The 27944-nt window shown below is 57.3% G+C and overlaps 3 protein-coding genes across 8 annotated transcripts; 1 reads left to right on the top strand and 2 right to left on the bottom strand.

Moving 5' to 3' along the window:
• The first annotated feature begins 74 nt into the window (after window positions 1–74).
• HOOK2 (hook microtubule tethering protein 2) lies at window positions 75–25689 on the top strand. 3 transcript variants are annotated; one of them, XM_060144928.1, is made up of 22 exons: window positions 75–240; window positions 761–846; window positions 916–988; window positions 1938–1988; window positions 2078–2210; window positions 2305–2372; window positions 2875–2937; window positions 3261–3341; window positions 3438–3598; window positions 3683–3823; window positions 5067–5268; window positions 5560–5670; window positions 6346–6433; window positions 6817–6886; window positions 7591–7728; window positions 7822–7909; window positions 8108–8142; window positions 10105–10187; window positions 10270–10370; window positions 10537–10647; window positions 10716–10787; window positions 10876–11576. In XM_060144928.1, the coding sequence occupies exons 1-22, from the start codon at window positions 196–198 to the stop codon at window positions 11023–11025; spliced, it is 2151 nt and encodes a 716-aa protein (XP_060000911.1). In that variant the 5' UTR covers window positions 75–195; the 3' UTR covers window positions 11026–11576. The 3 variants fall into 3 exon arrangements, with proteins under 3 accessions (XP_060000911.1, XP_060000910.1, XP_060000912.1); XM_060144927.1 differs by having other exon boundaries at window positions 76–240; window positions 10267–10370; XM_060144929.1 differs by lacking the exons at window positions 75–240; window positions 2875–2937; window positions 10876–11576 and adding exons at window positions 13127–13343; window positions 24534–25689 and having other exon boundaries at window positions 830–846; window positions 916–995; window positions 2078–2116; window positions 10267–10370; window positions 10713–10787.
• BEST2 (bestrophin 2) lies at window positions 13081–18502 on the bottom strand. 4 transcript variants are annotated; one of them, XM_060144933.1, is made up of 10 exons: window positions 17730–17795; window positions 17187–17435; window positions 16944–17038; window positions 15872–16105; window positions 15623–15777; window positions 15204–15281; window positions 14871–15023; window positions 14703–14783; window positions 14353–14507; window positions 13081–13874 (listed from the first exon to the last, which is right to left on the bottom strand). In XM_060144933.1, the coding sequence occupies exons 1-10, from the start codon at window positions 17738–17740 to the stop codon at window positions 13451–13453; spliced, it is 1635 nt and encodes a 544-aa protein (XP_060000916.1). In that variant the 5' UTR covers window positions 17741–17795; the 3' UTR covers window positions 13081–13450. The 4 variants fall into 4 exon arrangements, with proteins under 4 accessions (XP_060000916.1, XP_060000915.1, XP_060000913.1 ...); XM_060144932.1 differs by lacking the exon at window positions 17730–17795 and adding an exon at window positions 18361–18502 and having other exon boundaries at window positions 14353–14783; XM_060144930.1 differs by having other exon boundaries at window positions 14353–14783.
• Window positions 21266–27578, bottom strand: GET3 (guided entry of tail-anchored proteins factor 3, ATPase). The gene is made up of 7 exons (XM_060144934.1): window positions 27261–27578; window positions 26302–26449; window positions 23410–23558; window positions 23167–23317; window positions 22312–22419; window positions 22023–22220; window positions 21266–21608 (listed from the first exon to the last, which is right to left on the bottom strand). The coding sequence occupies exons 1-7, from the start codon at window positions 27419–27421 to the stop codon at window positions 21477–21479; spliced, it is 1047 nt and encodes a 348-aa protein (XP_060000917.1). The 5' UTR covers window positions 27422–27578; the 3' UTR covers window positions 21266–21476.
• Window positions 27579–27944: the final 366 nt, after the last annotated feature.

Here is a 27944-nt window from a genome sequence, read left to right as displayed (position 1 = left end):
CTAAGATGGAGGGTCTGAAGCCCTAAGCTGGTGCCGGAAGGAGATCACGTGTCCAGGGCGGGGCCTGCGCTTAGGGGGCGGGGCGGCGCTCTAGGCCGAGCGGGAGGTCGGGGCTGCGGGCGCTCGCTGGTGGCTGATCTGGACGCCGCTGCGGTGGCAGGGCTCCGCGGCCGGGGTTGAATCCAATCGGGAGCCATGAGCGTGGACAAGGCCGAGCTATGCGGGTCTCTGCTCACCTGGGTAGGTCGGGGGCGGGGCCAGGGACAGGTGTACGCCCTCTCTTTTCGCCCGGGAGCCCCGACCTTGGCTCTGTGCACCCTTCCGTCCTGGGGCAGGGAGGAGGAAGGGGTCGTCGGCCTGCCAGGCCGTTGCACTCTGGCCTGAGCACCTGACCCGTCAAGTGGCAGGTTTCCGTGTAAAGAGCAGGTGAGGCCACGCCCCTTGGTGGCTGGGTCCTGTGGGGCGAGGGCACAGGTGAGCTGGCCTGGTCACGTGGTGCCTATGGGGACCAAGTGACTCGCGGTCTGACCTCGCCTGGTCGCGCGGGGTTTGTTGGGCAGAGGTATAATGAGGCCACGCCCCCTCCGGTCCGTCCAGGTGAGCAGAAGCCACTCCCCCACGGAGTTGGCTTGCTGAAGCAACAGGCCAGCCCCCACCCAGCACGTGAGGGTCCTGCTGACCGGAAAAGTCTGTAAAAGGGGTTTTGTTCCGTGGTCCCAGGCCTTGATAATGCCTGTTGCACTTTCCTCTCCCCCACCAGTTGCAGACGTTCCATGTCCCGCCCCCCTGTACCAGCCCCCAGGAACTGAGCAGTGGCCTCGCAGTAGCCTATGTGCTGAACCAGATGTGAGTGGGGCTGAGGGGGAGGGTCCCAAAAGGGTCCCCCAGCAGCTCATCCCACCTTCTCACCCCCAGAGACCCTTCCTGGTTCAACGAGGCATGGCTCCAGGGCATCTCAGACGACCCAGGTCCCAACCGGAGGTTGAAGGTGACAGGTGGACTCATGAATGGGGGACAGACTGGTGAAGAGTTGATCAGGGAAGGGTCAGTTAGACATGTCCTGGGTGATGGACAAACAGATCTGGACAGGAAGAGGGACAGATGTATGGTGACCAGCCAACTATGTATTTATTCCTTCATTCTATTAAGCAGGCCTGGGTGTGCAGCAAGGAATAACTCAGACAAAACCCTGCATACACAAACATTAACATTGACTTCCAATGGCAATTAGCTCTATGAAGACAATAAAAGCTGGGCCACGAGAGAGAGCAACTGAGAGTGGGTGGGTGGTTACTCTACATGGGCTGATCTCCATGTAAGATTTGGAGGAATAGCATTCCAGACACAGAGAGCAGCAAATGCAAAGGCCCTGAGTTGGAAATAAGCTTGGTGTGATCGAGGAAGGGCAGGGGGGTCAGAACAGAAAGCAAGGGGGCAGGAATGGTAGATGAGATCATCAAGGGCCTGGCAGGCTGGAGCAGGGAAGATAGATTCTATTTTAAGTGCTGTGTAAAGTCAAGGAAGGATTTTAGTAGAGGAAAGACACAAACCTGGCTTGGGCTTTAAAAAGCTCCCTCTGGATGCTTGTAGAGAAATGGAGGGGTGGGCAGCAAGAGTGGAAGCTGGTGCAATAATTCAGGTGAGAGATGATGATGGCTAGGGTCAAAGTGTAGTGGGGCAGGTGGTGAGAAGTGACTGGATCCTGGGGACACGTGAACAAGATGGGCAGGTGGGTAAGAAGGGCAGGCAGCCAGACAGGTCACTCCTAGGAGAGGGGACATACAGACAGAGAATGGGGCTAAACAAGATGAGATGACAAGGGATTGGGAGGCGAGACAGAGAAAAAAAGAATGGGCTAGACAGATTCAGGGTGGGGGCTGCTTGGCCCCTTCTGGGGGGATTTGGGACCCTGGACACAATTCCTTGCCCCTCCCCAGGTCAACAATCTGAAGACAATCTTACAGAGCCTGGTGGAGTACTCCCAGGATGTGAGTAACTGTAAAGGGATTTAGGGGGTTGGGTTGGGAGGAGGGGGGATCCGTCAGCCCCTGATACCCCTTCCTCCTCCCATCCTCAGGTCCTGGGGCATCCCATTTTGGAGCAGCACCTTCCAGATGTGAGCCTTATTGGCGAGTTCTCCGACCCAGAAGAGCTTGGCAAGCTGCTTCAGCTGGTGCTGGGCTGTGCTATCAGTTGCGAGAAGAAGCAGGGTATGGGAGGTTAGGGGGTCCCTAGGGGAAGACCTGAGGAAACGCTTCTTGCCCTTCCACCCTCCATCTCAGTCTCCCCCACCTTGACCCCCAGAGCACATCCAGAGAATCATGACGCTAGAGGAATCAGTTCAGCATGTGGTGATGGAAGCCATCCAGGAGGTAGGTGGGTATGCCCACTGTAGCGAGGAGCTTCAGGGGAGGGGACATCTCCAAGGCAGCTGGGCACAGGCTCTGCCCTGGTAAGGTCTGGGCTCTGTCTGGAACTCAGCTGGCCACATTTCCCTGTCCCATGTGTCTGCCAGCGCCCCCCAGCTCTAAGTCACAACCTAGCACACTAAAAGGGCCAGGCCTCGGAATTCCCTGGTGGTCCAGTGGTTAGGACTCAGCGCTTTCACTGCTATGGCCCGGGTTCAATCCCTGTTTGAAGAACTAGGATCCCACAAGGCGCGCAGCGTGGCCAGGTGGCCGGGGAGTGGGGAAGGACCAGGACTCCCTGCGTGCTGGACACATGAGGCAGCCTCTGGGCTGGGGTTATTGGGGAGGACTGGCTTTGGGGACAGGAGGATGGAGTAGTTCTTAGTCTGGATTGTAGAAGCCTTGGAGGCTGCCCTCATAGGGCCCAGTTCATCTCAATGTCCTCCCACTGCACCCCCCCCTCCAGCTCATGACCAAAGACACCTCTGACTCCCTGTCACCGGAAACATATGGGAACTTTGATAGCCAGGTAAGGGGTGGGGACCTTGTTAAAGGTCCGACCCCATTACTGATTTTCAGGGCTACCTAAGGAGCAAGGGCTTGACCTTAAGCCTGTAAACCACTCCCATCCTCCAGGGTCCTATCCTCTTCCCTTGCCAGGTCCCCAGGGTTCCTGAATTGCCTTTTCTCCAGTCCCCTCAGGTCCCAGCCCTCTCTTCTTAGATCTTGAGGGTTTCTTGGCTCCCTCCTCTCTGTCCCTGAAGATCCCATCCTCCGTTTCCCCATTTTCCTCCCCTGGATCCCTGAGTTTCTTGTTTCTCCCCACCCTCCCCCCTCAACTCCTCCCATCAGTCCCGCAGGTACTACTTCCTGAGTGAGGAGGCTGACGAGGGTGACGAGCTGCGGCAGCGCTGTCTGGACCTGGAGCGGCAGGTGGGGCCGAGGTGGGGGTCCACAGGTTCTCCCAGGGCAGGGCCGCCCGCATAGCCCCTCTCCCAGCTCCGGCTCGTCTGTATGCCCTGCCCACAGCTGGTACTCCTGTCAGAGGAGAAGCAGAGCCTGGTTCAGGAAAATGAGGTGCTGAGGGAGCGGGTGGGCCGGTCCGAGGGTGAGGGTGCCACCGGCCTCACCTCCAAGAAGCTGCTACTGCTGCAGTCCCAGCTGGAGCAGCTGCAGGAAGAGAACTTCAGGTATGGTCAGTTGGGGACAGGGCCAGCAGGCCAGGGGACTGGGGCAGGCACAGTCCCTTCATGTGGTGCTTCCCCCACCCCCAGGCTGGAGAGCGGCAGGGAGGACGAGCGCGTGCGCTGTGCTGAACTGGAACGGGAGGTCGCCGAGCTGCAGCAGCGGAACCAGGAGCTGACCAGCCTGGCCCAGGAGGCACAGGCCCTGAAGGATGAAATGGATGAACTTCGGTGAGTGGCAGGTCCCCACCACACACCCCCATTGCCAGAGTGCCCCTCTGATGCCATAGGACCTCTGTAACCCCCAAATTCCTAGTGGGCACCCACAATGCCCTGTTGACTCCACCGCACTATCCTGGAATCCACCTTGTCCTCTGGACAACACCAAACTCCCTGGATCCATGGTGCCCCCCAGGACCCCACAGTGTCCCCCTGTTATCCCACATTGTATCCCACATACCTTAGAGCAGGGGTCACAAACCCCTGGGCCGCGGACTGGTTCCGGTCCGCAGCCTGTTAGGAACTGGGCCACACAGCAGGAGGTGAGCAGAGGGCGAGAGAGTGAAGCTTCATCTGCCGCTCCCCATCGCTCCCCACCACTCTCCATCACTCTCCATCACTCGCATTACTGCCTGAACTATCCCCCTACCCCCCGCCGGTCCGTGGAAATATTGTCTTCCATGAAACCGGTCCCTGGTGCCAGAAAGTTTGGGGACCGCTGCCTTATAGGATCCCTGTGACCCCAGCAAGCCTAGGGGGTCATAATGCTCCCCAGACCCCACTGCACCATTCTGGGACCCATCATGCCCCAGCATCCCATGGTGCCCTTCAGGACCCCACAATGCAATAACTTTGCCCCTGGTGACCCCTCTGTCCCCCCATCACATGACTGTACCTTTTTATGACTCCACAGCATCCCTGCAAGCACAAAGTGCTTGGTAGGCCCCCATAGCACCCACCCCTCAACCTCACTGTGCCTTCTGTTGCCTCAAAGGGCTCCCCTGTGACCCCCATGGCATTCCTGTAATGTTAAAGTGCCTAATGAGCCCCTACCATACCTTCAAGAGCCCCACAGTGCTCTGCCTCAAAGATCCCCCATGACCCCACCACGGCCCCTGCACCCACAATACCCTTGTTAGGCCCATAGATACATCATGACTCCAGAGTGTCCATGGGGGCTCCTCAGAACCTCTGGGCCCCATCATTCCCCCTGTAACCCCACAGTCATTTTTGTGTTCCCCAGATTCTGATTTTGACCCTGGGCTAACCATTGATGTTTAGGGCTCCCTTTATGCTCCCTAATGATTCCCCCAACGCCACCAGGCCCCGCTGACCCCTGACCCTCATGACCCATCACCTTGCACCCAAATGCCCCAAGGCTGACCTGACACCTTCCCCTGCCCTGAGGGCCTCGCATCCAGGCTGAACCCCTGACCTCAGACCCGCCTCCTCTTCCCATTGCCCCCGCCCGCAGGCAGTCGTCAGAGCGCGCAGGGCAGCTGGAGGCCACGCTGAGCAGCTGCCGGCGCCGCCTGGGCGAGCTGCGGGAGCTGCGGCGGCAGGTGCGGCAGCTGGAGGAGCGCAACGCCGGCCACGCAGAGCGCACGCGGCAGCTGGAGGAAGAGCTGCGCCGGGCCGGCTCCCTGCGCGCCCAGCTAGAGGCGCAGCGGCGGCAGGTACGGGCGGGGGCCTGGACCTGGACTGGGGTGGGGGCTTCTCTTGGCCGGCCGCTGACTTTAGCTCACCCTCAGCGTGGTGCTAAGTCCTTCCACCCAGCGTCTGCTCCCATTTTTATATAGAGGCCACACCCTTTAGGCCAGCCAGCTCCTCCCTAGGCTTGTAAGCCCCACCCCTTAAGCCTCCTCCAAGTTCCCTCAGCTGGTCCCTCTGGCTCCGCCCTTTCACCTTGTACTCAGTCCCTGCCCCTCCTTCCCACCCTGCTGTCCTCTCCCCTCTCCTCTGTTTAGGTTCAGGAATTGCAGGGCCAGCGGCAGGAGGAGGCCATGAAGGCCGAGAAATGGCTATTCGAGTGCCGCAATCTGGAAGAAAAGTATGAGTTGGTGTCAAAGGAGAAGGAGGTGAGGCTGAGGTCCCTCCACCCAAGCCCCACCCTGCCCATCGTGGCAGAGCCCATTCCCTAGGACAGCAGTCCCCAACCTTTATAAGATTTTTTTTAAGGGAACTTTATTATTTTTATTTATTTATGTTTTGGCTGCGTTGGGTCTTCGTTGCTGCACGCGGACTTTCTCTAGTTGCGGTGAGGGGGGCTACTCTTCATTGCGGTGCGTGGGCTTCTCACTGAGGTGGCTTTTCCTGTTGCAGAGCACAGGCTCTAGGCGCACGGACTTCAGTAGTTGTGGCACGTGGGCTCAGTAGTTGTATCTCACGTGCTTGGTTGCTCCGCAGCATGTGGGATCTTCCCGGACCAGGGCTCCAACCTGTGTACCCTGGATTCTTAACCACTGCGCCATCAGGGAAGCCCAGAAGTGCCCAACGTTTTTGGCACCAGGGACCGGTTTCGTGGAAGACATTTTTTCCACGGACTGGGGGTTGGGGGCAGTAATGCGAGCAATGGGGAGCTATAGGGAGTGGCAGACGAAACTTCACTTTCTTGCCCATCGCTCACCTCCTGCTGTGTGGCCCGGTTCCTAACAGGCCGCGGACCGGTACCGGTCTGCGGCCCAGGGGTTGGGGACCCCTATCCTAGGAGACCGATCCAGCCTCAAGTGCCCTGTTGCATCCCGTCCCTCCAGCGGCTGCTGGCAGAACGGGACTCCCTGCGGGAGGCCAATGAGGAGCTGCGCTGCGCCCAGTTGCAGCCTCGCGGGCTGACCCAAGCCGGTGAGTTGGAGGCCCATCCCAGGGCCTGGGAGATGGCTGGCCTGGCCTTACCTGGTCTGGTGTGCTGTTAGGGCAGGCAGAAAAGGCAGTGTCCCAGGGCTTGTCTAGGTTGGGGGCAGAGCTAGGCCACATTGGAGGGAGGCTAGAGTGGAAAGAGGTGACATGGGCTGACAGAAAGCAGGGACTGTGTATCGGGGCTCTGGGTGGGGCAAAGGCAAACCCAGGCCAAGGATCATGGCTCCTTGTCATGCCAGGGGTGGGGTTTGGGTCAAGTCAGGCTTTTGGCCGAAGTTGAACCCCCAAAGATGCTTCTCGGAAAGAGGATCCTAGGGATGGGGACAGAAACTGTGCAGCTACCTGAAGACTTTTCACACATTCTCCAGACCCTTCACTGGATCCCACCTCACCGGCTGTGGAAAACTTAGCAGCCGAGATCCTACCTGCGGAGCTCAGGTATCCTGGGGTCACTCAGAGCTCTGGCCCCACTGGGGCCTGCCAGTGCCCACCCTCAGCCCCGTCCCCAGTACAGGTATTTACCACTAGCTAGGCCTGCTCAACTTGGTTCCCAAGTCCTAGCCGGGCTTCTAGGCCCACTCACTCCTAATTCTGCTCTTACCTGGCCAGGGCTCTAGCCCTATTGGTGCCTCACCTCTTCAGGATCCGTCCTGAGTGCACAAATTAGATCCAACCCATCTGTCTCCACTCCCCAGGCAAAAATCCTTTGCTCCAGCCCTGCCCACATTGGGTTCTGCCCCCAGGATACAGCCCTGTCCTCAGTATATTCCCTGTTAGGTTCACTGCCCTGTGCGCTGCCCGTAAGAACTCCCACCCCAGCTTTTCACTTTTCAGTGTCTTACTTTACCGGCAGCCGCATCTCAGTGTTCTAACCCTCTCCTGTAGCCCCACCCTTCCCTGGCGCCACCCCTAGACCCAGCTCATGGCTCCGCCCACTTTGCCCCCCAGCCCCACCGGCGCTCCGCCCACCCATGCCTAGGCGCTGTCCCCTGTACTCTAACCCTACCCCAGGGTCTGGCTGGGCTCTTCCCCCAGGGCTCTATCCCTCTCCTGGCCGCGTCTGCCCAGTTTCCCTGCTGGAGCCTTGGTAGGCCTGAGTGGTGACCCATCTCCCGCACTGCTCACTCCTTCCCGGTCCGCAGGGAGACGCTCCTACAGCTTCAGCTGGAGAACAAGCGCCTGTGCCAGCAGGAGGCGGCCGACCGGGAACGGCAGGAGGAGCTGCAGCGCCACCTGGAGGACGCCAACCGCGCGCGCCACGGCCTGGAGATGCAGCACCGGTGAGGACCCACCTGGCGGAGGGGGGCCTCTCACACGCTTGGAGGGGGGCTGAGGGCGGGCGCAGGCACTAAGTGGGCCCCCCAACCCTGCAGGCTGAACCAGCAGCAGCTGTCGGAGCTGCGGGCCCAGGTGGAGGACCTGCAGAAGGCCCTGCAGGAGCAGGGGGGCAAGACTGAAGATGTGAGTGCCCACCTCCTCCCTGCCTGGCCCTCCTTTGTGTCCCCCAATAACCCTTCTCTCTCTTCCCCCTGCTGCCCGATGCCCCGTGAAGTCCATTGTAAGTACCTTGAGCCCAGGGTGGCACCCCCTACCCTCAGTCTGGAAAGAGGTTGGGACCTCTGGAGCCCTCACTCACCCAGTGCCTCTTCTCTCCTCCAGTCAACCCTGCTGAAGAGGAAGCTGGAGGAGCATCTGTGAGTCCCAGAGTGGGGGTACTCTTCGTGGGGGGAAAGGCTGGGGCAAAGGTGTGGGAGGTGGCTCCGGTGTCGATGGGGAGTTCTTGATAAGGAAGGGAGTCTGACGGGTCAGCTCAAGTGGGGCCTTATAGACTAAGGGAAGGCATATGGAATGTTTTGGGGGAACAATGGGGTGCCACAGAGGAAATTGCAACAAGGTTGTGTGACAAAGTAATAGTCACCTTTTACTTTTGCATTGTTAAAAAGGAAAGTTGTTTTTTTGTGGTTTTCATTTTTGGCCACACTGTGTGGCTTGTGGAATCCTAGTTCCCCAACCGGGGATTGAACCCGGGCCCACATCAGTGAAAGCTCCGAGTCCTAACCCCTGGACTGCCAGGGAATTCCCAAAAAAGGAACTATTAAAAAAAAAAAGAAAGAAAGAAACTATTTTAAATGGCTATCACATTTATAGTTTAAAAACCAAAATGTATACCGAGCTATACAGAAATAAAGGGTATACCTCTGAGTGCTCCCTCATTGACTCAGTTTCCACCCCATTCCACCCTCATTTCTATTAGTTTATTATGGAAATCCTTCCAGAATTTTTAAAGCAGATCCAAATGAATATGAATATAGATTTTTACTATCATTCCTTATTTACACAAAAAGTAGTGTAATATGTGCACTTTGCTTTCCCTACTTAACAAGTTAACTGGAGAAATTTCTCCTTAAGAATAAATAAAGGAGTCCTTCTTATTTTTTTTTTCACATATAGCAGCCTTTGTCAACTGGGGTTCCATAGGGGAACTAGGCCTTACAGAAAATTATTTTCGTGACTATTTTCTCAGTTCTGCCAAGGATGCAATGAAGCTAAGGCTGACCTGGAACACAGAAAGTTATTTCCTTACAGAGGATGGATACCTGGAGGCATTAGGGCTTAATTCTCCTGTAGAATTCTGGTCCAGAAGGTCTGGCCCATAGCATTTTTTGTAATATTGTAATGTGTTTAACCCATTCTTTCTAGGTATTTGCAATTTCAAGCAATGTAACAAAGTAAACCTTGTACAGGCATCATTTTGCTTGTGTGCAAATATACACAAAAATGCAATGGGTGGCTCCCAGGGTACATGCCTTTGTAATTTTAGTAGACATAGCCAGAGGTTCACTATTAGATGTTACACCATGTTCCATGTCCGACACATGATAATAGTCTCACCTACAGGAATCTTTGGGGTTTTGCCACAGGTGGCAGAACTGTCAATTATTAGCTTGCATTTCCTTTCCTGTTTTAAAAATGTTTAAAAGTTTTAATTTATTTTTGGCTGCGTTGGGTCTTTGTTGCTGCACGCGGGCTTCCTCTAGTTGCAGCAAGTGGGGGCTACTCTTTGTTGCAGTGCGTGGGCTTCTCATTGCGGTGGCTTCTCTTGTCATGGAGCACGGGCTCAGTAGTTGTGGCTCGTGGGCTCTAGAGCACAGGCTCAGTAGTTGTGGTGCACGGGCTTAGTTACTCCACAGCATGTGGGATCTTCCCGGACCAGGACTCGAACCCGTGTCCCCTTCATTGGCAGGCAGACTCTTAACCACTGTGCCACCAGGGAAGTCCCATACTTCCTTTTGTTTTATAAGAGATTTGCATTCCAGAAAGATACCTGGCTGCTGGGTAGAGAATGGAACTGAGGGGTTGAGAGTAGAGGGGGCTGGCAAGGGATGATGGTGCCTGGACCAGCGAGTGGGCTGTGGAATGGGGAGAAGTGGACAAATGGGAGGGCTGGTCCAGGGCCCACCTGATGAGGGGTGTAGAGGGTTGGGACTCTGATGGCTGAGGAGATGGTGGGGCCAGCGCACATAACCCCCAGGCTTGGGGTCAGGCAGAAAGATCTGCAGGGACACTTCTGGCTGGCTGGGAAGGCTGTGGCCACCACTAGGAGAAAAGAAATGGGCCCAGAGCTCAGCCTACTGCTGCTGGTCCCCTGCCCGCAGGCAGAAGCTGCATGAGGCAGATCTGGAGCTGCAGCGGAAGCGCGAGTACATCGAGGAGCTAGAGCCCCCTGCCGATAGCAGCAGTGAGTGGGACTGGGTGGCCGGCTGGGTGCAGGGAGCCCCAAGCTTGGCACAGAGCTGAGGGGCCACCTGTTCCCCCAGCAGCCCGGCGTATCGAGGAGCTGCAGCACAACCTGCAGAAGAAGGACGCGGACTTGCGGGCCATGGAGGAGCGGTACCGCCGCTACGTGGACAAGGCGCGCACAGTGAGGACGGGCGCTGGGTGCCCTACACGCCTTCTGCCGAGGCTGCTGCCTCCCATTGGTTCATGCCTCCTGCCCCCACACCTGTCATATCTAATCATGTCACAGACTTTTACACCACGGCCTGTGAGGCCAAGGTCACCCTGGCTGTGTCTTCCCCAACCCCTAGGTCATACAGACCCTGGAACCCAAGCAGCGGCCACCTGGGGGGGCTCCTCCGGAACTCCACACCCTGAGGACACAGCTTCGAGAGCGGGATGTCCGCATCCGGCACCTGGAGGTGGGTGTCCTTGTCCCTTCTCACTGTCCTCAGCATATCCAGGTCCTTGACTATTGCCTCCTTAGCAGATGGACTTTGAGAAGAGTCGAAGTCAGCGAGAGCAGGAAGAAAAGCTGCTCATCAGTGCCTGGTATAATATGGTGAGTGCACCGTTGCCATGGCTGAAGTATTGGGTGGGCATGGCGGTCCTGTGGGCTCACCTGACCCCAACTATGCCCCTCCCTCCAGGGCATGGCTCTGCAGCAGCGAGCCGGGGAAGAGCGGGCACCTGCCCATGCCCAGTCATTCCTGGCACAGCAGCGGCTGGCCACCAATGCTCGCCGCGGACCCCTGGGACGCCTAGCACCCCTGAACATGCGCCCCACTGACAAGCATTGATGGATCTCAGGATCCTGCCACCTGTCCAGCCAATCAGGGCTTAATCCACCCTGGATTCCCCTGACTCACATGGGGCCCAGCATTATGCCTCAGCCAGTTGCTTGAGAGCCTTGAAGTCATAATCTCTGCCCTTTTCTCTCCCAGGTGGGACGAGAGTGCAGGATGAGGCGGGAGGCAGGAATGGGCCTATTCTTTTTAGCAATGTGATTCTTATTCTTGATTTTAGTGAGCTGCCAGGGGAGAGAGTGATTTTATATTTGAGAAGAAAGATAATAAAGACTTTCAATCTGACCTGGCTGGACTCTGGGCTCTGAGGGGAGGGAGAGAAGGTAGGCCAGGGGCTCAGGTCACTGCTTTTAAGAAAATCCTAGCTTGTGTTCTTACTAAAGTGTGAGTGACTGATAGCACCCCGTAGGAAGTTTGAATCATGTTTGTATCTGTGTAACTGTATGTGTGTGTGGTGGGTTTTGAAGAAGCTTCAGACAAAAATCCCTACCTCAGGAAGCTGTCAATTCCAATGGAGACAGATAATAAACAAAATAGATAAAATATTTGATGTGAGAAGTGCTACAGAGAAAAATAAAGCAGACAAAGTCATGGGGATGCAGGAGGTGGATTTGGGAGGTGGTGATTTTTTTTTTTCTTTGCGGTACGTGGGCCTCTCACCGTTGTGGCCTCTCCTGTTGCGGAGCACAGGCTCCGGACGCGCAGGCTCAGCGGCCATGGCTCACGGGCCCAGGCGCTCCGCGGCACGTGGGATCTTCCCGGACCAGGGCACGAACCCGCGTCCCCTGCATCGGCAGGTGGACTCTCAACCACTGTGCCACCAGGGAAGCCCTGAAGTGACATAATTTAAGCAGAGACCTGCAGGAGGTGAGGGAGGGACCATGTAGGTATCTGGGGAAGAGTGATCCAGGCAGAGGGAATAGCACGTGTAAAGGCCCTGGGACGAGACCTTGCTCGGTGGGTTAGAGGAACAGTGAGGAGGCCAGTGTGGCTGGAGTGGAGTGAGTGAGGGGAAGAGTGGAGAGAGTCAAGACCAGGCAGACTGTCCAGGGCCTTGTAGGGTGTGTGGATTACTTTAGCTTTCATTCTAAGTGAAGTGGGAGCCACAGAGTGTTCTAAGCAAAGGAGCGACATGACCTGATTCAAGTTGTCACAGGCTCCCTTTGGCTCCTATGGGAGAAACAGACTGCGGGGGTGTCAGGGCCAGAGCTGAGAGACCAGGTCACTCGTCCAGGTGGGTGGTTGGGTGATAGGGCTCTGGCCGGGGTGTGGACCCTGGAGGAATGGGAAATGGTTGGATTCTGGATACAGTTTGAAGACTAAGCTGATGGGGTTTGCTACTGGGTTGATAAGGAGAGGGGATGAAAGAAAGGAGTTGAAGGTGATTCCCAGGTTTTGTCCTCATCATCTGGAAGGACAAAGCTGACAGAGGTTGGGACAGGTGGGGAGCTGATAGGGAGCTGGTTTGGGGGCATGTTATGTTCGAAGTGCCCGTGAGCTCCCCACATGCAGATGTCAAGCAGGAAGTTGGCTCTCTGGGTCTCGAGTCAGGGGAGGGATCCTGGCTGGACTTCTAAATTCGGGAGTCACCTACATACGATTGATGTAAGACCTAGAGCACTGAAGGGGTATCTGAGAGTGCAGGGGCTTGAGGCAGAGGGGTCACTTGCAGAAGCATAAATCGAGACTGGCAGGGGAATTCCCTGGAGGTCTTGTGGTTAGGACTCCGCGCTTTCACTGCCTTGGGCCCGGGTTCGATCCCTGGTCGGGGAGCTAGGATCCCGCAAGCCACGTGGCAAAAAAAAAAAAAAGAAGAAAAGAAAAAGAAAAACGCTGGCAGGAGAAAGCTATGGTCCTTGGACCGTGGGTCCTACATTGATGAATGAGTAAAGCCCTGGGCACTAATGGGGCCATTTCAGAGAGAATTTGGGAAGAAGTGGGCAGGGCATCATCAAATAATCTGGAGGATCCCTTAAAGCTTACTTAGCATAAATGCCTGGCAGGAGTTGAGTAAAAACAAACAAACACTAAAAGTTTATTGAGCACCTATTATGTACCAAACACTTTAAAGCCACATTTCATTTCATCCTCACAGCGCACTGAGGTGGGCACTCATATGTCCAATTTGAGGAAAGAAGAAAGGCAAGGCACACTGATAAAAACTCTCACGCAGTGGCGGGTAGGAAGTAGAGCTGGTGGTAAGGACCGACAGTTCAAAGATGCTGGAAGAATACCCTGCCCTCAGTGCAGTGCCTGGCCCACAGGAGGCGCTCCAAGCCTCTGTGCCAAACGTAAAGGCGGGACGCAGGCAGGTAAGCGGGCAGGCGGAGTCCACAGGCAGCTTATAAAGCCCAAACCACTGCTTGCGGGCGGTGTTGGGGCATTTTCTCTATCCTTGGGGATCCAGGGTCCAAGGGTCTCAGGTTAGACTCTCCTCCTCCTCGCCAATGGGGCTGGGCAGCCAGGGTGGAGCCGGCCCCCGGGGCCCGGGCATTGGCACAACGGTGAAGGGCTCGGCGGGTGGCCCGGGGGCTGGCGGCTCGCGGCCGGCGTGGGGCTCAGACTCCGGCTCCAGCAGGCCTAAGGGTAGCAGCGCGTCACTGCCACTGCACTCTGGGGCCGCGCCATCAGGGGCGCCCGCGCATGCGCAGCTGGCGGCTGTGGATTCCTCCGACACGCAGCTGTTCTTGCGGCGCAGTAAAGACAGGCGCCGGCCCAGCAGGCCTCCAGCGGCCATGCCCGCGCCCACCGGCAGGAGGCGCTGCAGGAAGTCGCCGTGTGCATCGCTCAGCGGCGCATCCACGCCGTCCTGCCGCTGGAACTGCATGTCCTCCTTGGCCAGCCTGCGGAAGAGACAATGGGTCAGCGCTGCGGCCTCTCCCTTCTTCATCAACAGAGTTGGGACCGAGGAACACTGCTTTTCCACCCCATTGTCCCACTTATCCCAAAAGACCTTGGCTCCTCACCCGAGAGCCTGGCCTTATCCTCTGGCTCTGGCTATGCTCAAACTTAGGCCTCAAAAGGCTAAGTTGGGGCCCTGCCGCCTGTCCTTTGGTATCGCTTCTGGCCCGTCCAGTCCTCATAGACTGTAGCCCTTAGCTCTGCCCCCAGTTAGTGGCCGGGTCCCAGACCTTGACCCGGATCCCTGACCCCTGACCCGTCCTAGTCCTCATGACTTTAGCTCTTAGCCCCGAATCTCCAGGGTGTAGCCTTTAGCCCCGACCTGGTCACCCAGGGGTCACCCACAGCCCCTTCAATCAGATACACCCCGCAGTCATGAGCCCCTCCCCCAAGAGGCCCCGCCCATCCCCACTGGCTCACGTGATGTCGAAGGTGGAGCCCTGGAAGGAGGGCTGCTGCAACAGGAAGGCGGTGGCAGCGGTGTAGGGAGCGCGAGCCTCAGCTGCGTCCCAGTATAGGTCCTTCTCCAGCATGGCCAGGTCGTCGTACATCTCGTCCACGGCCAGCATTGACACCTGCGGGCGAGGATACGCGGGGAAGAGTGGGCATGGAACAGCGCCGGCACCGAAGGGTGGACCCCTCTGGACGGGTAGGAGTGTGGTGACCAAAGAGAAGGATGGATCAGGGGCGATGTCTGAGCGAGTCTTAGCAGGGGTGGGGCCAGGGCCGCTTTGGGAGCCCAGAGATGGTCTTAACCGAGAGAGTCTCACTTGGAAGTTGCGGTCGATCAGAAAGTTGGTCTCAAAGTCATCGTCGTCCTCTCCGAAGGGGTTGATGAGCTGCTCAGCTACCTGAGTGGGTAAGAGGAGAGGTAGGTGGAGAACTGAAAACCCCTGCCCGCTCCACCCCTGGAGTCCTGGCCTTGGGGCCCCACCCACCTTGAGCCAGCCCGCGTAGAAGAAGAACTGCAGCAGGGTGAAGATGGGTACGCACAGGTCCAGGTCGTGATCTTTGTAGCCCTGCGCCGGGTCCAGGAACTGGCGACCGATGAGGCAGGCCAGGAAGTAGCTGTACACAGCGATGGTCACCACCTGGGGGAGGGGCAGGACGGAGTGCTAATTCAGGGTTCTCTGGGCCTTGGGGGGTCATGGAGAGACCAGAGCTAGGATCGCGAGTCACTGTGATGGGGTCTTAGCTGGCCCTCAGTTTCTCCTTGAGACCAACGCTCCAGGGCCTCTGACGCGGGATATAAAGAGGCACGGCGGGGTTACCTGGGTGTAGACAAGGGGTACGCTAATCCAGTCGTAGTGAAAGAGCATCCCACACTTGGCCCGAAACACAGTCAGCTCCTGGAGGCAGATACACGTCATGAGGGGGCCTGAATAGTGAGCTCACATATGGGGATTAAGTGGGGGGGGGTGTACCTGGGATGGAGGTGAGTGGTCACCTGGTGGGAGGCGGGCGTGTGCTTCTAGGGACTTCAGGGAGAGTATTTAGTGGTGAGTGTACGCCTAGGAGTACTATGCACCTAGGAGCCGCCCCATAGAGATTTAAGTGTACACCTGGGGGCTGCTAGATAAGGGTGGTTGGGATCCGCCTTGTGGGAGGCGCATGGCAGACACACAACCTCAGGGTGCGTGGGGTAAAATTTCCCTGGTATTTGATATGAGTGACCACCCGGAGAGCCCACCTCCAGCAGCAGCTTAAGGGCGCCGTTGTTGCGGATGCGGCCCTCGCGCTGAGCCTGCGCCGCCAGGTTGGAGAACCAGACGCAAGGCACCCAGTACTTGTTGTAGGATGAGTTCAGGTTCTCGAACTTCTTGCGCTCCTCGCGGGTCATAAACCCTGGAGGGGCGAGGTCGGGGGTTATTTGCCCCACCCTCAGTCTTTGCGCCCCCCCGCCCCCCCCCACCCGCGTTCCTTTTGGCCGGAGCCTCACCTGCTTCCACCACATGGTCTATGGTGGGGAAGCGCTTGAAGACAGCGGTGCTGACAGAGCGCAGGATAAGCACAGCAGAGAGTCCTGCATAGCGCATGAGCGTGCGTCGGTAGAGGCGGCCGCGCTCGTCGCGCCCGTGCACTGTGCCGACCACCACGCACATGAGCGCGTCGGGCAGGGGCATGCATAGGTACTGGTTCCACCAGCGGTGCACCACCAGCGTTACGTAGAAGCCTGCGGGAGAGCCGGGAATGGGAGACTCAGTTGGGACACTAGGGCCAGGGGTTTGGGGTCCCAGGTCATGGGAAGAGGAGTGACATAGGGTCTTCATCAGGAACATGCGGTAGGCTGGATACCCAGACCATGTGGGGCCACCTGAGCTGGGAACCTGGAGATTCAGCCCTGAGGTCAGTCCAGGCTGGATCACCCTGGCTACTTAGATGTCACCTGGGATGGGAGATTAGGATCTCCGTGTAGAGGTGGAGACAGAGGGCCCACAGGCAGGTTGTCACCAAAGCCACAGGGAGCCCCGGAGCCAGGGATGTGTGAAGGGGTTGGGCATGGTGTCTAAGTCAGGGAACCTGGGGCAGGCTGGTCACCCCATCCTTGTGGGCCCAGAATGGTGGGAGGAAGGCTGAGGTCAAGTGAAGTCACTGAGGACAGGGAGCTGGGACTTGTCAGAGTCCCTTGCCCCTCAGGCTGGACTTGAAAGGAGGGAGTCATGTGGGGCTCTTGGATGGGGGTCCCTGGGGCTCAGTACATGTGAGGGGAGGCACTAGTAATCCCATGCAGACACAGATGGGAGTCCCTGAGTTGACCAGGGATAAAAGCCTATGCATGACACGGAGTTCTCATTGGGGGCACCTCAGGGGACCCTCTGACCAGATGACATACAAGGTCTCAGGAATTGGGGCCATACTTGGCCTAAAGGACGCAGAAATGGGGATTTGTGGGGGGGTGGCTTTGATGGGGGGGTGTCTCAGAAAGGCAGGAATGGGAGTCTCCAAAAGGCATGAATGGCAATGGGTTTCTCAGGATGAAGGGAATGGGGAACTCAGGAGCGCGAACGCACCGAGCACAAAAGAGACCGGGATGAGACTGGCGTACTGGTCGCAGTAAAGAACGAGCTTCTCAAAGTAGCGCTTCTGCTCTTCGGTCAGCACGAAGCTGCGAGGGAGGGGGCGCGGGATCACGGGCGAGCCCCGGTCCCCAGTTGCAGGTCTCCCTTCCAGCACCTCCTCCGGGGCCGGCCCGCAGCCCTCCCCAAACGCCCCCACTCCGGCCGGCCCTCCCCCCTCTCCCGGGGCCGCCTCACCGATAGGCGGCACTCAGCGCCATGTAGAGCCCAAGGAAACACAGCAGCTCGCGCCACAGAAGTTTGTAGATGCTCCCGCGCCACAGCAGCAGCAGCTTCGAGAAGCCGCCGAAGCGCGCGTTCGCCACGCAAGCTGTGTACGTGACAGTCATCGCGGCGCCCGGGCCGGTCAAGCCCAAGGAGAGGGGGCTGGACCGGACCCGGGATTGGGGGCCGAGGAATGGGGGGCCGGGCCGGGCTGGAAGGCTGCTGGCGAGGGTAGAAAGGTGCGGGGACGACTCAGCTCCGCGTCACTTTCCACGCCCGGCCACCTCCTCGGTACCGGCTCTGGCTCAGCTTCCCGTCCCCTCCCACCTGCTCAGTCCTGCCCTAGCCCCCAGCCCTCCTCCCCAAGGCCCTCTGGCAGGCCACTCCCTTCCTTGGACTCCAGGTCCCAGCGTCCGGCGCCGACCTCCCCAGGCCCTCTCCGTTCATCCCCCACCTCCAAGGCCCTTGGTCCACCGAGTTAACCCGAGCTGCCCGCTCTGATCCCATACCCCTTACCTGGACGCCATCTACAGCCTCTCCCCCGCTCCCCGAGTCCCTAGCGCCTCAGTTTCTATGTTCCCGGGGCTCCAACTGACTTCCTTCCCTCAAGTCCCACTTCTGTTTTCCCTCCCCCTACTCCCCTAACCCAGTCTCGGCCCATTCTCTCCCCTGCACTTCCTTTTGAAGCCCTCCAAAGCCAGATCCCCAAGCTTCCAGGCCCCAGGTCCTCCCCCACAGCCCCTCAGCCTCGGGCTGGCTCCGTCTCCTGCACAGCTGCCCCAGCCTATCCCCCTCCCACTTAATCGAACTGGCTCTGCCCCCTCCCTCTTCTGGATCCACCTAGACCTTTCCTCTGTCCATTCCCCTCTAGCCTTCTGAGCCCTCCAACCCTACCCTGAGGACTCAGATTCTTGCCCGCAGACCGACTCGTCCTCAAGGTTCCCTATTCCCCCAGGCCTGGGTCCTTCTCACCTGGTGGCTGGTTCAGGGACACTCAGGGACAGGGAAAGGACGGGCTTCAGGGTTGGGTGGGGCTGAAGCCAGATTCTGTGAGGGAGGGGGCTGGGGAGTGGGCGTGGGTGGCCCCTCCCTGGCCCTCCCCCCTCAGTTGCAGCCTCAGAACTTTGAAGTCTCATCAGTTTGTTACCTGGGGCAGGGGGTGGGGAATTCACCTTGTCCTCCTTAGCTCCTTCCTGTCCAGTCTCCCAGTCAGTCACTGGCAGATCCAAGAAATCTTGGACCTAGACCTGGGGGAGGGGGCAGGAACCCTGTCTTTACCAGACCCAGACATATACACACACTGCTCAGTGAGTCTGGGTCGCTCCACGCTCACCTGTAATCACACACAAAGACGCGCCTAGAAACACACACCATAGACCCAGACACAAATTCAGCTTTCCTCAACACAGCCTCCCACGACCACGGTGACCCAGAAAGCAGTACGCACTGGTACAAAGACTTCCAGAGTCACCAAAGAGACAACACTTAGCCCCCCACCCCCATACGCAGATATAAAGCAGATGGACCCTAACCCACCAGGCTCTCAGCTCTCAGGCACTCACATAGTGCTCCAAACAGCCACCCAGGAACACAGGGGCAGGGACCCAGGCACCCTGAATTCCTTCATGATCATACTATGTAATAGAGACACACGCAAGGTCACACAACCAGCCAAGTGCAGACCCCAGCCCGACCCCAGAATGCCTTCACACGTGAGCCATCACACAGAGGGAGGTAGCAGACATTTATTCCTGATCTCCCCTGCACAAAAACACACCATGGCCACACACCAGATGCAGGAGCACAGCAGCACACAGTCCTGGGGTCAGAGCCGGGTCCTAGGGAGTCCCTTTGATATGCCAATGTAGCAAAGACACACTCATACAACATCGACCCCTCCCAACAGTCCCACAGACCCAGAGGGTCACATCCAGATGGAGTCAGGCCATAACCCCTCATGAAACTCACCTGCATTCATTTGTACATCAATACGTAAGACACACGCTCCTCAACACCCCTTCACTGCGGGCGGCGACGGGCAGGCACACACACACCCTGGGTCTCAAACACTTTGGGCGTTGTCATGAACACACAAGCTTAGGGACACAAAACCTTGTCTCCACATTTGGCATGGATACAGGACAGATGTTCTCCCTTTACAGACACACCTACAAAGGGGGCACTCTAGCCTGGCACAAACAACCCTCCATCTTCACCATTGAATGCATAGCCCAGTGTAGGAGGGGCAGTTGCTCAGGGTTTCAGCTCCAAGAGGGGTGCCCTGGGGCGCCCCTGAGCCTCTCAAGTCCACCCCAGCACCAGGAGTGCACATGGCTCCGCTCGACCCTGCACCCGAAGGTCTGGCCAGCCAGGACGCAGTGTTCCTAACCTGGCAGGTGTCTGCCCAGCCCGGGGTAGTTAGGAACCAGCTCGGGCTGGCTGTACTCGGACCTGTGCCTCTGCCGTCCAGCTGCTGGACAGCACATAAAAGAGGATGAGGGGTGATGCTGCTAGCTACGGGAACTGGGGAGGGGACAGGCTTCAGGTTGATGGGCTCCATACCTGACCAGAGGCCCCTATTCCCTTGGATGTATCCTCACATGCTGCAGCCAGCCCTCCCCTCCACAGCCCCCATCGACCCCTGTGCGCATCTCCCCTCCTCCAGCTCACTGTCCCCACATACTTCTGACTGCTTAACCCGGGCTGGGGCAGAGGCGGGTTGCCCAGGCTAGTTCACATGCTTACTAATTGTTACAGTGAATAGTAACAAATAGACCTTGGCAGGTACATGCCTGGGGCCACTGTAAAGGCGTTACCTATTTCATTTCATTGTGTCCTCAAAAGCAGGAAATGTGAAGTTTGTGCTCCTTATTCCCGCTATCAAGGTAGGGAAACTGAGGCTCAGAGGACGCACAGTCTGTTCATGGCACAGCTAGGATCTGAACCCAGGCAGTTTGGTTCGGAGCCTGGGGTCCTGCCGTGGGCTGCACTGCCATGTTCGTTTACAAGCACCTCCTCAATGTGGGCGTGCCCACATGGGTTTGTGTACACCTGACTGAACTGGGGGGACACGTCTAGGCTCGTGGTTGCATTCCCCTCACACACACACCCTGGCACGCCTAGACCCTGGGTGTGCACTGTCTGAACACCACTTCCTGACTCATGCATATCCTTAGTCACCCCCTTTCTCCCGCCATCCCCATCCAGCTCCAGCTCGGAACTTGCAAACGCCCAAGGTCATGCCAGTCCTGGGTCTTGGGGATGACCGTGACTGTCCAGGCAGTGGCAGAGGGAGGAGTGAAGGAGAGAAGGGGTGCTGCTTTATGCCTTTCCGGCTGGTTTGCTAACCCTTCCAGGGTCAGGTGAATTTGTGCCATGGCCCTATGAATGGCCACACTTCTGTCTCCATTTTAGGAATACGGGGACTGAAGCTCAAACTTCAGGAAACAGGCGGCAGGCCACTCAGTGAGGCTGCTCTGGGGGCAGGACAGGACTTCAGGGCCCGTCCAGCCTGAGTCCTTTGTCATCCTGCCCCTTAATCAGCCCCCCCTGTTGCAGCCCTGTGCTGGGAGGGGCTGAGGCCATTCCATGTAACAGGAATTGGGAGGTGGGGGTGGAAACTGTTAATCCGCAGTCTGGCAGGCCCAGCCTCTGCCCAGGGTGCCCACTAATTCCCAAACCAAACAGCAGGCAGTGCTGGGCCCGCTGCCGACCTAATCCGCTCCCCACCAGCCTGGAGCTGGCCAAGGGGCCTCCCCGTTCCCACGCTCTGAGCCTTGAAGGAAGTGGGCAGATGCCCCTTTCTTCTACTCCAGGCTTTACAGCCCCAGAGGACACCCTTACCCATATAGAGCTAGAAAAAGGCACCCCTTTACAGAAGAACCCTCCTTCCAAAATTACCACAATAAACACACATCTCTATTAGGTCTCTGTTGTGAGGGACCTAAACATACATCTATGCCTCTCTGGATGTGACATCTTTGTGCAGTGTACAACCTTTGCAACTGTACATGGAGGTACTAGGCCCCAACCCCACCATGTCAACATCCACAGTAGTTTAAGATCATTTTATTGAGGGAGGAGAGGCGGGGAGAGGTGCGGGGGCAGCTACAGCTCCCCCAGCCCCACCAGGGGGAAAAGACCCCCTCCCCGCCTCCCTTCCCCCAAGTGGTTCCCCTGTATTATGGGGGAACTTTGTGCAAACTCTGCCCCGGTGGGTGGCGGCTGAGTGTGAAATGGCAGCAGCTGGGGCTGGTGGTGGTGCTACTGGGCACTGGGGGGCTTGTAGGGCTCCAGGAGAAGAGCAGAGAAGGTGTTGACCTTGTCCGCCCCCCGAACTTCATGGGGCAGCAGTGGCAGCTTCACAATGTGGAAGTCTTCATATAGGTCCTCCATCTGCGGCAGGGGTAGAGGGCAGAAGGCAGCAGGGCCACAGGGCAGGGACAGAATGTGATCAACGTAAAGGGTCAGGCTAAGGGTCTCCCAGAGTCAGGGAGAGAATATGAGCAAGGGCTTCACAGGGACATAGGTGGGAGTGGCGCCAGTGAGGTCAGAGACCACTGGGCTGGACCTCCCACTCCCCAGGGTGAGAGGTATCTAGGCCAGGCCAGCCAGTCTATGAAGGCCAGAATCAGAAGGTCTGAAGCAATGGGTGAAGGGCAGGGGGTTGGGGCGAGGAACAGAAGGTGGGCTGGAGCAAAAGGTCAGAGAATACAGTAAAAGGTCAGCAGTGCCTTGGCTGGGCTGGGACGGACCCCAGCTTCCAGGGTCAGAGCTACGAGGGCTGGGCGGGAGGGTGGGTGTGCGCACCTGGTCCAGGTACTTGGCCTGGATCTTGTGGCGGGCCTCACACATCTTGCAGGGCTTCTCGGGATCAGGGAAGACGAGTTGGTTGACAATGATGTTGTGCGTGTCGATCTTGCACTTGGCCAGCTCCTGGATCAGCCGCTCCGTTTCATACAGGGACAGGAACTCAGCAATGCACACACAGATGAAGGTGGTTTGCTCCTGCAGGATCCAAGACAGGACAGGGAGGGGCAGATTTCAGCCCTGTCTCTTTCCCCTGAGCTTCTCGCCGCCCGCCTGGACCGCAACTCACAGGGTCCTTGAACTGCTCACTGACGGAGCGGATGACAGGCAGCGTCTCCTCCAGCTTGGAGGCCAGCTGGTCTGCGTTCATGTCCCCGAGGCCCAGCATGTTGCACATCTGTGGGGACGATGTGAGAGGGCTCATGGTTTACCTGGGGCACATTATACTCCCTGGGTTGGGCTCACTAGATACCCGGGGGACGACTCCTGACACCTCCCAGTGGTTAAAGGTGTGGGCCCTTGAGCAGATCGCAGGGGTCCAACCCTAGCTCTGCCATTTCTGCGGGACTGTGGCCAGGTTAGCTTGACCTCCCAGAGCCTCAGTTTCCTCATGTGTAGAGCTGTTGTGCTGTATGACATGTCACGTGCTTGGAACGGTGTCTGGCACACAGTAAAGGCCCCACAAATGTGACTGAGGCACAGGTCCCCGCCGGGGGACCACACACTACCAAGGAGGTGTCAGCGGTGTGCAGAAGTGTGAAGGCATCAGGGTTGTCATGTCGCGCTAATAATAACCCATGGGGGGATTCGCATGCTCTCCATTTGACAGATAAGGCCCAGAGAGGGGAAGTGACTGGAGGTCACACAGCTGTGTCACACCAGAGTGCAAAGCATTTGAACCCGGGCCATCTGGCTCTGGGATATGTGCTTTCAAGCTCTGTCTGGGGCACTCAGCGGGTGGAGGCAGGGACACTGGGTGCTGTGGAGTAGGGGGGACAGTCCCCCCGCAGTGAAGATCCATCCCATCCATTGGGAAGCGCTGACTGAGAGCATATGTGGGAAATGCCTTTGTTTCTGCACATCTTGGGGTCCGGGGGCCCACTCTGATTCAGGGGACTCCTGGATGCCCTGGGGCTCTGCCTGCCTGTGAGATGAAGGGGCTGATCTGGTTCTTGATCTGCATGAGGCGGCCTAGTCCCCGCTCGACGATGGTGGGGAAGTTGAGCAGTCTTAGCGTGTGGCCTGTGGGCGCTGTGTCGAACACCACCACCGAGAAGTTCATGCCCTTCACCAGCCTGTGGGGAGATGAGGATCAGGCCCGCTCTGCCCCCTCTTCCACCCTAGCCCCAGGCAGCACCGGGCACCCAGAGTCCCCGCCGGGCCTGACCTCATGACCTCTGCATAGCTCATGGCCTCATCGATGCCTGGGAAGGCGCTCATGGCTTCCTGCATCATCTTCTTGCCCATGCTCAGCATGTTGTCCTCCTCAAAGAACTCGTCCGGCAGCTCCGCCACACCCAGGCTGGGGTCAATCTCCTGGGGGCCGAGAGGGTCAAGACTCAGGCTGCTGTTGCTGGAGCCTTCCCACCTGGGCACGGAGCCCGAGGGAGCCTGTGGGGTGCCCTGAGCACAGCCCTTCACCAGGTCACAGCTGGGGAGACCTCTGAGGTGCCCTGGCCCTTCCCTTAGGCGCTTAAGGTCTCGGGTGGTGGCACAGATTGTTAAAGTCTTTCACAAGCAGATGGAAAATCGCCAACTGTGCTCAGTGTCCCAGAGGGAAGCCAGAGTGCGTTGCAGTGCCTTCTCACGGGCTGTTCCCCCACCCGGGCCTGTGGCCTCTTCCAGATCATTCCTCTAACATGAGTCATCCCTGACCGCCCAATCTAACAGTGCAGCCCTAGCCCCCTCTGCCCTGCCTTCCTTTCTTCTTAACATCTGGCCTCTCCTCACATGGTTTACTTAGCATGTTTTTCGCCTGTCTCCCCAACCAGAATGCTGGCCCCACAAGGGCAGGGGTTTTTCTGTCTTGTTTACTGCTGTGTCCCCAGTGCCTGGAAGTGTCTGGCACAGAGTAGGTCCTCAACATGGATGCAGATTCCATGAAGGGGATGACCAAGCCTGGGGTCCCTGGCCCGTCCTGCACTCATTGCCTCTCTATCTCCCGCCTGTCACCTCTTCTACTTGAATTCATGTTTCCTGTGGCGAAGCCCTCCACTCCCTGGCCTCAGAGGTCATTTCCCTGCAGGGAGCTTGTCCACACATCACCCCCCCACAGTCACACCCTTGATGGGTTGTTCCTAGTCACCAGGCCACTCTCTGACCCCAGCCTTCTCACTTCCTGTTATTCTAGACCTTCCTGGGCCACCTCATCCCCGCACCTCTGCCCGCTTTTTCACCGTCAGTGTCCCTCTTGGGCGGCACTCTTATCCAGCCCAGTCTCCACAAGATGCCTCTGCAAACACTCCCTTCTCCCTCTGTGGTTGGCAAAAGCCCCATCCTGTTTATTCACAGCTCGCTGGCATGGCTACACCAAGGTGAACATCAGGGGAACATCCCAGACGAAGAACTCAACCTTGCTCCCCATTCCTGATCACAAGTCTCCAACAGGCACTCGACGAGCCAGAAAATCCACCCGTGGGAATGTTAATGCCATATCTTCTCCCTGCTCAAACCCCTTCTGGCCCGTGTGTCCCTCACCCTCTGCTGAGGCCTGTGCCTCGCCTGTGTCTCAATGAGAAAGCGAAGCCACTGGCTGCCTACACCCTCATTTCCTCCCAGGAAACACCCCAGTCCCCCCACATTCCTTCTAAGCCCCTGGTCCTGGCAGAGCCCAAGTCCTGGGTCTGTGCGCTGGAGTGAGCTCACACCTGCCTGAGGCCCGTCCTCAGCCGGCATCCTCACTCCTTCCTGCAATATCACTTGTCCTTCCCAGTTGAAGCTTCCCCCCACCCCCTCGGCTGCACCGCGCAGCTTGTGGGATCTTAAGTTCCCTGACCAGGGGTTGAACCTGGGCCCTTGGCAGTGACAGCCCAGGGTCCTAACCACTGGACCACCGAGGAATTCCCTGAAGCATGTGCAGCAGCAAACAAACATGCTCTAGCATCTCCTTCCTCAGAAAAGCCTTCCTTAACCCTCATTCCCTTCTCCCTCCAGGGATGGCCATGCTCATTTCTCTGCTCCCATCATGGTGATCATTGTGTCCACCTCAGCTCACCCATTCCAGGCAGGCTTCTGCCCCCATTCCCAGGGTGATCTGCTTAAAACTCATGTGCCTGCTAGAGCCGACAACCTTTCTGCCCTAGTCCCTTTGTCCTCCTGGAGCTTAGGAGCCCACACTCTCTGGCTTTCCTCCCACCTCACCTGTGGCTCCTTCTCGGCCTCTTTCAATGGTTCTTCCTCCTCCTCTGCTGGACCCTAAATGCTGATGTGCCCCCGGGGTTGTTTCTGGGCCTCTCTATTCTTTCACGTGCTCCTCCACTCACACAGCTTTAAATACCACCCTTGGGACAATGACTCTCAAATCAATGCCAACCTCCTCTGAGCTCTAGGTTCACATAACTAAGCTGCTGTCCTGATGTCTCCACTTGGATGACCAGTGGGCACCTTGGTCTCACTGTGGCCAAATAAAATTCCTGACGTTTGGTCTTCTAAACCTGCTCCTCTCCCAGTCTTCCCCACCTCAGCTGCCCAGGGAGATAACCAAGACATGTACTTATGCTTAATTCATTTTTTTCTCTCACCCATTACAAACAAGCAGTTAAATTGCTTTAATTCCAAAATACATCCCAAATTTGACCACTTCTCACCCCTCCTCCCAATTTTGGGCTGCCATCATTCCTAGCCTGGTCACTGTCCCAGTCTCCTTGTTTCCATCCTTGACTTACAATCCAATTTCTGCATGAGAGCTACAGGGAACTTTCTGGAAAACAAATTTGGCCATGACATTACTCTGCTTAAAACAAACAGCTTCCCATTAACTTGGAAACAAAGCTAAACTGATCTCAGTGGGCTGCAAGGTCCTACACCATGTGGTCCTGATTGATGTCTCCCTCCCTTCCCTTGCTCACTAAGCGCCAGTCACTCTGGCTTCCTTTCTGCTCCACAAACGTTCCTCACTCGTTCCCCTGTGGGTATGCTGAAGAAGGAGTGAAAGTGGAGAGACAGAGGATGGAGAATGGGCAGGACATGGTAACTGATGGTGGGTGTTCACAGGAAAGGCCTGAAGGTGACTTTGCCAGAGTTGGGGTGGGGGGGTGGGGCTAAGCCCTGCTGCACTCACCATGGCGAAGAGGTTGTCATAGCCTTTGACCTTGGTAGGCACCTTGGAGAACTTCTGGTCAAATGCATCGGAGATATTGTGGGCTGGGTCAGTGGAGATGATCAGAACACTCTCCCGCCCCTTGGATAGCTGGACTGCTAAGCTGCAGCTGGGCAAGGGAAAGGCCAAAAGGTGGGAAGTGAAGGGTTAGGCTCTGCTCCTTAGGTCTGCATGGAGAGAAGAAGGGTCCCAGGAGCAGGGGACCTGGATCAGCAAGGGCCTTGAGAGAAGAGTACGGATGACTGTGGGATCAAGCCTCAATCCCTGCAGAGGGACCCTATCAGACCTCACCTACTGAGCCCTCCAGCTGGCTATATAGTGGTAAGGTTCAGCTGAATGTGTCCGTCCCGCCTGATGCCTGCTTCCTTGCTGGCACAAAGTAACATGGTCCAGCTATCCAGCCAACTCGACCCTGTGTCCCCTCCCTCAACTCTAAACTCAGGAGTCCTTTGCACCTCCTGCTAAATTCGATAGTTCAGTCCACTTGTCCAGGGTAATTTGCCCCAGGGACCCCTCCCCCTCTTCCCAGCTGAATGGGTAGTCTGATCATGTGCCCTCTCTCCCGCCTTCCACCCCCACCCCCACGTGGGCATAGAATGGCAAGGTTCACCAGACTAGGATAGTTCGCCCCGGTGCCCCTCCCCCTACTCTGGGCTCACTCTGGTACAGTCTAGCTGATTGGGACATTTAAACGCTCTCCAGGCTCCCGTGCGCTGGATCCAATGTGGTTCAGCCCTTGAACAGGCCTGCATTCAGGAGGTAGCTTCCATTTGCTCCCGATAACTTCCGAAGAGTACAACCCAGAAGGCCCCAGCCCAGCCCTCCTGCCCGGCTGGTGGTGGAAGACCCGGTCCTTGGCCTCCCCTTCGCCCTGTGGTACATCCCACCCGTTTTCCCGGCCACCACCGCAGCCTCCTTACCTGCAGGTGGTCTTTCCAACACCACCCTTGCCCCCGACGAAGATCCACTTAAGGCTGCGCTGCTCGATAATGTTGCTAAGCGTGGGCTCCAGCGGCTCCACATCAGGGGCATCTTCGAACTCCTCTGCCTCAACCCCCCACCCGGCCACCCCTGCCGCCATCTTGGAAACGGCTCACGTGATCAAGCGGAGCGCACCATGCAAAGCACCTACAGGGGAAATTTCCTATCACAACCCCATCAAGGCTAGAAGATTGAACCAATTTTCTCATGGCCTAACTCTTAGGAGCTAATAGAAGCTATATTTCCAACGTCTTCCCCTTCCAAGGTTCAGCTTGTCAGCCTCTTGTCTATATTTTCTTCAAAGACTCCCCCTTCCTAATTAACATATTGGTACATCCCAGGTTACTCCCCTTTACTGATTGGCCCCTAAGTCTTGCAGCACTCCTTTCATTGGCTACATCTTTTCTTACTTTTACCAATCACTCTCAGGTCCCGGTAGCCGCCAACCTCTCCTTAGCAACCGGCCAAACACCCACTGCATACCTTTTTGAAGAAGTTAGATCCGAGGTCCACCCTGACCTGACCCCATAGGCTCAACTTCATGTCGATCATTCCCCCCCTATTCTCCAACCTGGGTTCCAACACCGCCTCAGGCCCGTCTCTTCTGTTATTCAATTGGCTGG

This window comes from Lagenorhynchus albirostris, chromosome 3, assembly GCF_949774975.1.
Source record: "Lagenorhynchus albirostris chromosome 3, mLagAlb1.1, whole genome shotgun sequence".
NCBI classification, from domain to species: Eukaryota; Metazoa; Chordata; class Mammalia; order Artiodactyla; family Delphinidae; genus Lagenorhynchus; species Lagenorhynchus albirostris.
This window is presented reverse-complemented; position numbering and strand designations above follow the sequence as displayed.